At 54.2% G+C, this 5,522-nt stretch overlaps 6 protein-coding genes across 7 annotated transcripts; 1 reads left to right on the top strand and 5 right to left on the bottom strand.

Annotated features, from left to right (window-relative positions):
* Positions 1–4: 4 nt before the first annotated feature.
* KVP18_003773 (uncharacterized protein) lies at positions 5–382 on the bottom strand (the record flags this gene model as incomplete). Its single annotated transcript, XM_067955779.1, has 1 exon — positions 5–382. One exon carries the CDS (start codon positions 380–382, stop codon positions 5–7), a length of 378 nt encoding a protein of 125 aa, XP_067812392.1.
* A 46-nt stretch (positions 383–428) lies between these two features.
* KVP18_003771 (uncharacterized protein) lies at positions 429–1,868 on the bottom strand (the record flags this gene model as incomplete). Of its 2 annotated transcripts, none has more annotated exons than XM_067955776.1 (1): positions 429–1,868. In XM_067955776.1, one exon carries the CDS (start codon positions 1,866–1,868, stop codon positions 429–431), a length of 1,440 nt encoding a protein of 479 aa, XP_067812389.1. The 2 variants fall into 2 exon arrangements, with proteins under 2 accessions (XP_067812389.1, XP_067812390.1); XM_067955777.1 differs by having other exon boundaries at positions 429–1,829.
* A 29-nt stretch (positions 1,869–1,897) lies between these two features.
* KVP18_005217 (uncharacterized protein) lies at positions 1,898–2,471 on the bottom strand (the record flags this gene model as incomplete). Its single annotated transcript, XM_067949610.1, has 2 exons — positions 1,898–2,375; positions 2,404–2,471. 2 exons carry the CDS (start codon positions 2,469–2,471, stop codon positions 1,898–1,900), a joined length of 546 nt encoding a protein of 181 aa, XP_067812394.1.
* A 376-nt stretch (positions 2,472–2,847) lies between these two features.
* On the top strand, positions 2,848–4,020 carry KVP18_003772 (uncharacterized protein; the record flags this gene model as incomplete). Its single annotated transcript, XM_067955778.1, has 1 exon — positions 2,848–4,020. The coding sequence occupies one exon, from the start codon at positions 2,848–2,850 to the stop codon at positions 4,018–4,020; it is 1,173 nt and encodes a 390-aa protein (XP_067812391.1).
* A 12-nt stretch (positions 4,021–4,032) lies between these two features.
* Positions 4,033–5,067, bottom strand: KVP18_003770 (uncharacterized protein; the record flags this gene model as incomplete). Its single annotated transcript, XM_067955775.1, has 1 exon — positions 4,033–5,067. The coding sequence occupies one exon, from the start codon at positions 5,065–5,067 to the stop codon at positions 4,033–4,035; it is 1,035 nt and encodes a 344-aa protein (XP_067812388.1).
* Positions 5,068–5,137: 70 nt separating this feature from the next.
* KVP18_003774 (uncharacterized protein) lies at positions 5,138–5,371 on the bottom strand (the record flags this gene model as incomplete). The annotated part of the gene is made up of 1 exon (XM_067955780.1): positions 5,138–5,371. One exon carries the CDS (start codon positions 5,369–5,371, stop codon positions 5,138–5,140), a length of 234 nt encoding a protein of 77 aa, XP_067812393.1.
* Positions 5,372–5,522: the final 151 nt, after the last annotated feature.

The raw sequence follows: 5,522 nt of genomic DNA, 5'->3' as shown, positions 1-5,522 counted from the left end.
GTCTTTAGCACGCAGAATCTACTCGGTAGCCCAAGGTGAACTGCTTAAGTTCGGAAAGTATTCGACACTCACGCCCATACGGTCGTCCCTTGGCATTCACCAGTCGGTAATCCAAGCGATCCTCACAGTCGACCTGCTTGTCTCCTTCGAGGTTGCACAGCTTTGACGGGTGGGAATGAACTTCTAGGACAGAGTTCTTGGTGATCCGCCGAGAGTGGTCCTCGAGCGGAGCGCCCTCTGCAACGACCAGTACCCGGTCACCCTGTGTGAAGCTGTCGGAGTTCAGCAGAAGGTCCTTTAAATCGGAAAGGTACAGACGCCCTTCTCGATGCGCATTACGTCTTTGGGGTCTTCCAGAAACCTTTGTTTTTCGACGAGGCATCTTGGTATTTTTGACATTCCCATTCTTTTGTGTTGCACACTCACGACTACTTTACACCTTTAACAAACCCAATGAACCCTCCTGCGGCTCCACAAGCGACGATGCCGCAAACGAGCATGCTTAGGTAGCCTCTGTAGCGGTAGTGCTCGCTGCCATCGATAGGAGACCCAATCCACTGCACCATCATCCCCCAAATGAGGGGGCCGAAGGAAGAGCCAATGAACGCTGATACACCCCAGATTCCAAGGGCTTGCGCGGGAGCATCCTTGTCAGGCAGCGTTTGCATAGCGAGCGCGTAGTCCACCGAGAGAAAGGCGCCGTTCCCTGCGCCGTATACTACCGACCACAGCAGGATGTAGGAGAAACCGAAAGATTTCGCCAGTGGGGCGCAAATGAAGCCAGCGTAAACCAGCGCCATGAGTGTACATGACCCATAGACGATCGGCTTCATGCCGGTGAGCTTAGAAAGCATGCTTGCTGGATAGGCCAGTGAGGCGCCAACAGCCTGTGCGACTAGTGCGATTACGGCCACTTGGCTGCCGAGGTCGGTGAGGGCCTCATTCCCCACCACGACATCCCGAAGGAAGAACATCATGAACGCCTGCACGCTCACAGCGATGTAATACATCGTTCGGCCGATGAAAACCCACAGGAAATCCAAGCCGTTTGATGTGTCGATTGCAAAGCTGCTGAGAGCCTCACTGCAGCTTAGAACGGGGTATGAGAGGATGCGGGTGCGCCGAGAGTCGACAGTCCTAGGCGTCATGAGCGGCGTCTCCTCCTCATGGAGGTACGACAGGGGAAAGAGGAAGTTACGGAGAGCGAGAGGAGCCTTGTGAGCGGAGTCACGCTTCTCAATGCGAACTGCCACGACGACCATTGTCGTGCTGGTAAGAATGAGAAGGGCGCAGTAGACGGCGTAGATCGCGTGGAAGTCCACGGAGTTCGTAGATATCACCATGAGAAAGCCACATGCACTCCCCAACACACTGTGGATGGCTACCACCGCACTGGCGCGTTTTTGTTGCATGGCAGACCTTAACAAGTCTGGTATGAGGCCGGAGCTTACGGAGTAGATCGTGTTGAGATTCAGCATGCCAACAAACAGCCCAGTGTAGTAGCCCCAACCGCTATAGTATGCGGAGGATATCCACATCGAAACCACTGAGAAGATGCCAAAAACAGAGGCAGGCAGGATATACGGAAATCGACGACCACACTGCGTCCGAGACGCATGCATATCGCTGACGCGTCCAACAAGAGGACACACCAGCTGCGACACTCCCACGAGACCCAGACTCAACCCGAGCACCAAAGACTCCATTTCAGGGTACATGCGGCGGGCTTCAGCCGGCAATACGACGAGACCCATGGTGCCCACAATCAAACCGTACACAAAGTTGAAGGACGTGACCAAGACCAAGTCAAAGAGGCTCGCCGAGGACATCACTGCCCGCTGGGTCTCCAGGGAACATCTACCCTTCATAGGATTTGCGGAATAACGAGTCCTAATTGCTATGCGCGCTTCCTCAGGTTCAGACGAGCGCTTCGCCTTTGCTTCCGGTTCAGGTTACGGTCGAACGGCTGTTTGCTTGTTACATCAACTGTCTGCAAGTTGAGAGGACTCAGCGACGACTCCTTGGAGAGGAAAGGAATACGAACCTCGGTACTGTGTTCGCGTACCAACTGCGCCAGACGCTCGATGTGTGTCCCTGTAGCGTCTTGCCGTATGCCGCATACGATCTCCTCTGGTGCGTCTTGCGAGGAAGGCAGCACAACACAAGGTATGCTGTGGAGTCCGGCGCTGATGACGACATGCTGGTACAACAGAGGCGGTTCACCCTGCGGCACCACAATGACAGCTGAGCAGTCTTTGATGTTTTCGAAGGTCTCGTTGATTCCTACGTGAAATTGGGCAGCCCAACCGGGTATAAGTCGCACGTTAGAAAAAACTCCCACGACATCGAAGGTGGCGCTGGGCGACAGGAAGTCTCTGGTATTGCTGACGACCGCCGCCTCACAAGCTGTATCCCAGAGGCTCGTGCATCACCAGGCGCGTGCGGCGTTGCAATTTGGCCTGCTTGGCCATCACCGGCAAATTCACGGATTCGATGGAAAACTCGCCACCGTCCGCTACAGGCACCGATATAGAGGCGCTATTCGCTGAACGTAACCATCTCGTCCAGCGGTACAATTCGGTAGTGGATACGTTCGTGACTGATGCAACAAACGCCCTCACTGAAGTTGCTGGCCGCTTACCAGAACGCATGCTGGCAGCGACAGCTGAAATCGGTTGGTAATTACGGCGTGCCACCATCAGATCAGCTGCTGACAAAATTGAGCGACGTCGTTCAGCAAGTCGATCAGCAAAGGACCAAGCTAGAACAGGGCTACGAGTTCCTCGGGCACGCTTCAGAATCTCAAGAGTGCTAACATTTGGAAAATTTTAGTCCGTTGCGTCATTTATGTGCAGCATACTGCCATCCATTCAGTTCGTATCCCACGTGGACGACAAGGTTCTCGTTCGTGGTGACCTTGGTCAGGGCTACACCAGCACCGTTCATAGAGTTTTCGACCGGGAAACACTCCAGGAGTGCGCGATGAAGGTCGTCTCCAAGAAGAAACTCAGAAGCATAGCCCGTGACAGTTATTACAAGGATGTGCTGTCTCAGTTTCTACGACTCAGCCACCCGAATGTCGTACGCATCTATCGCGTATATGAGACGTTTGACGCTTTCTACGTGCTGATGGAAGTGTGTGAGGGTCCTGATCTTGTGGACTTCTGTCTGTCCAACCCACCGGGCAAGCTTCCAATGGATCTGGTCAAACTTTTCTTTCACCAGCTGCTCACAGGTCTGTGCTCCATTCACATGTCGAAGATGATTCACCGAGACGTCAAGCTGGACAACATAATGCTGCACGACCAGCGTCGTCAAGTAAAGATAATCGACGTCGACATGTCGATGTTCACGAACCGCACTGAAGGCCCGCATGGCCGTTGGGACACTCAAGCCGTAGTCGGCACTCGCGAGTACATGGCTCCAGAGTGTCACTTGGCCAACTACAGTCGGCGGTCGGATCTATGGGCTTGCGGAGTGGTTTTGTTTATTATGGTGGACGGCCATTTCCCTTTCAACACGAAAGGCGCCAAGGAGGAGGTCCGGCGCCGGCTGACGCGGCCGCTAACCCTGTCACCGCTGAAAGTGGCCAAGCAACCTGAGGTTTGGAACCTCATATGTTCCCTCCTCCGCCAACCCAACTCGCGGTGCCTGTTCAGTGCGCATGATGGTCTGGCTCACCCATGGTTGCAGCAGAAGATTCCGTCGTGGCCGAGCCCGGCAACAACGACCGCTTCTCCCGAGGAGGATGAATGGCCTCACGCCGACCAGTTGGTTGCGACTCCCAACAGCTTGGATCAATCATGCTCCACGTGGATGGCTTGCCAGGAGGACCCCATGCTCAGACGGCCAAGGCTAGCCGTGCCTATCCAACAGCAGTTCCCAACAACTCCCAACTTTCGGCCTCCCGCTGTGGACGCGTTTGCAAGGGGCGCCCCACTCCCCTCACCAGCCCAAGCGCCTATCTCTGCACAAGGCCGACTCTACGTTCGCCGTAACATACTCTGGCACAAACACTGAAGCCTAAAAATGTTAATGCACTCGTGTTCTCAACTCCGCCACAATAGACTCTGCGACTTGGTCTGCTTGCGCAAAGGCGTCCACTATTCGGCCCTTGCCAGCAGTGGCTGCCCAGCCAACTTTGTACACAGATGATTCAGGTTCCAGGGATGCTAACTCCGACACAGGTATCCCTGTGCACGTGATAACGGTACGGACATCAGGTATGGTCGAGGGTCCATGTGGTGTCTTAAGAGACACCGTTTTCGTGTCACCATCAGCTATCTCTGAGACTTGGGACCCAAAATAAAAGACGATCTCAGGTAGTATTTGCGTAGAAGGTAGCGACGCGAAAAGCTTCTCCACGCGAGTAGATGGGTTTGGTGGTGGGGTCTCCAATCGCACATTAAACCTTGCGAAAAGTTCTCGGAGTTCAGAAACCGTTGCTTTGACGTCGCGAATCTCGCTTCGAGATACGATGTAGATTCGCTTCAAAGGATTTCTAATTCGCAGCATGTGGAGTGTGTTCAACGCTGTGCGTGAGATAGCGCTCGCATCCAATTGGGTGACCTCGGACGCCAGAATCCTCGCGAAATCGACTGCGACGTTCCCGGCACCTACAAGGACCAGAGTATCTCCTGGTAACCGCAGTTCATTTTCCACTCGTTCTGACGCCGAGGGGGCACCATCCATGTACCAACGGATGACAGACGTGGCTGACACGGCGAGGTGCTCGCCTTTGTAGCCTACAGGTGGCATTGGGGCCTGCAAATCGCCTCCTGTGGCAACGACAAGGGCATCGTGTGTCTGCTTGAGAGAGGGCAAGTGAAGTGGTGTAATGTCTGTTTGGTGGATTCTGAGGGAAGGATGATCCACAACCTTCGATAGGGAGTCTAGGACGTTCCGCATCTCCATGTGATCTGGGGCGATCGCTCGAGCAAGCCCGAAAGGTCTACTTTGACGTTCGAACATGTCGATGTGGACCTTCGAACCCAGTCGGCGAATCAGACTCCTCGCTGTGGCCAGTCCTGAGGGCCCTGCACCAACGATTGCCACACGAATCGACATTCTGTGGAGTTTCAACGTATGAAAGAGTGAGTGAAATCAACAGTTTCTACCTAACATGCCACGTGGTCTTTTAGGCGCAGTCAAGGGCATAGTGAACGAAGGAGTTGAGGTCGTCAAAGAAATGGTCGGCGAGGGTGGTGCAGGAGGGCAAGCCCGAGGAGACCACAAGACAGACCCCCGTTCGTTTGCCGAAGTCTACGGAAATGTCCCTGATCACCGCCAAGTCGTTGCCCCTGAGTACCGCGAACAGCCGATTTTTGAAGACATCCAGGACGCAGACCGAGGTTATCACCCTTTTGCACATAGAGAGAAGAAGCAGAAGGACCACAAGCCTGTGAAGCCTCGGAAACAGAAATCGAGTTCCTCCAGCTCGTCTGACAAGAAGAAGCAGATCAAGCAGAAGCCTGTGAAGCCTCGGAAACAGAAATCGAGTTCCTCCAGCTCGTCTGACAAGA

This window comes from the organism of the source record quoted next (genome assembly GCF_019968955.1).
Source record: "MAG: Porospora cf. gigantea A chromosome Unknown PgA_NODE_1540_length_5522_cov_373.317, whole genome shotgun sequence".
NCBI classification, from domain to species: Eukaryota; Apicomplexa; class Conoidasida; order Eugregarinorida; family Porosporidae; genus Porospora; species Porospora cf. gigantea A.
The sequence above is the reverse complement of the archived record's forward strand: the minus strand, read 5'-3'. Positions and strand labels throughout refer to the sequence as shown.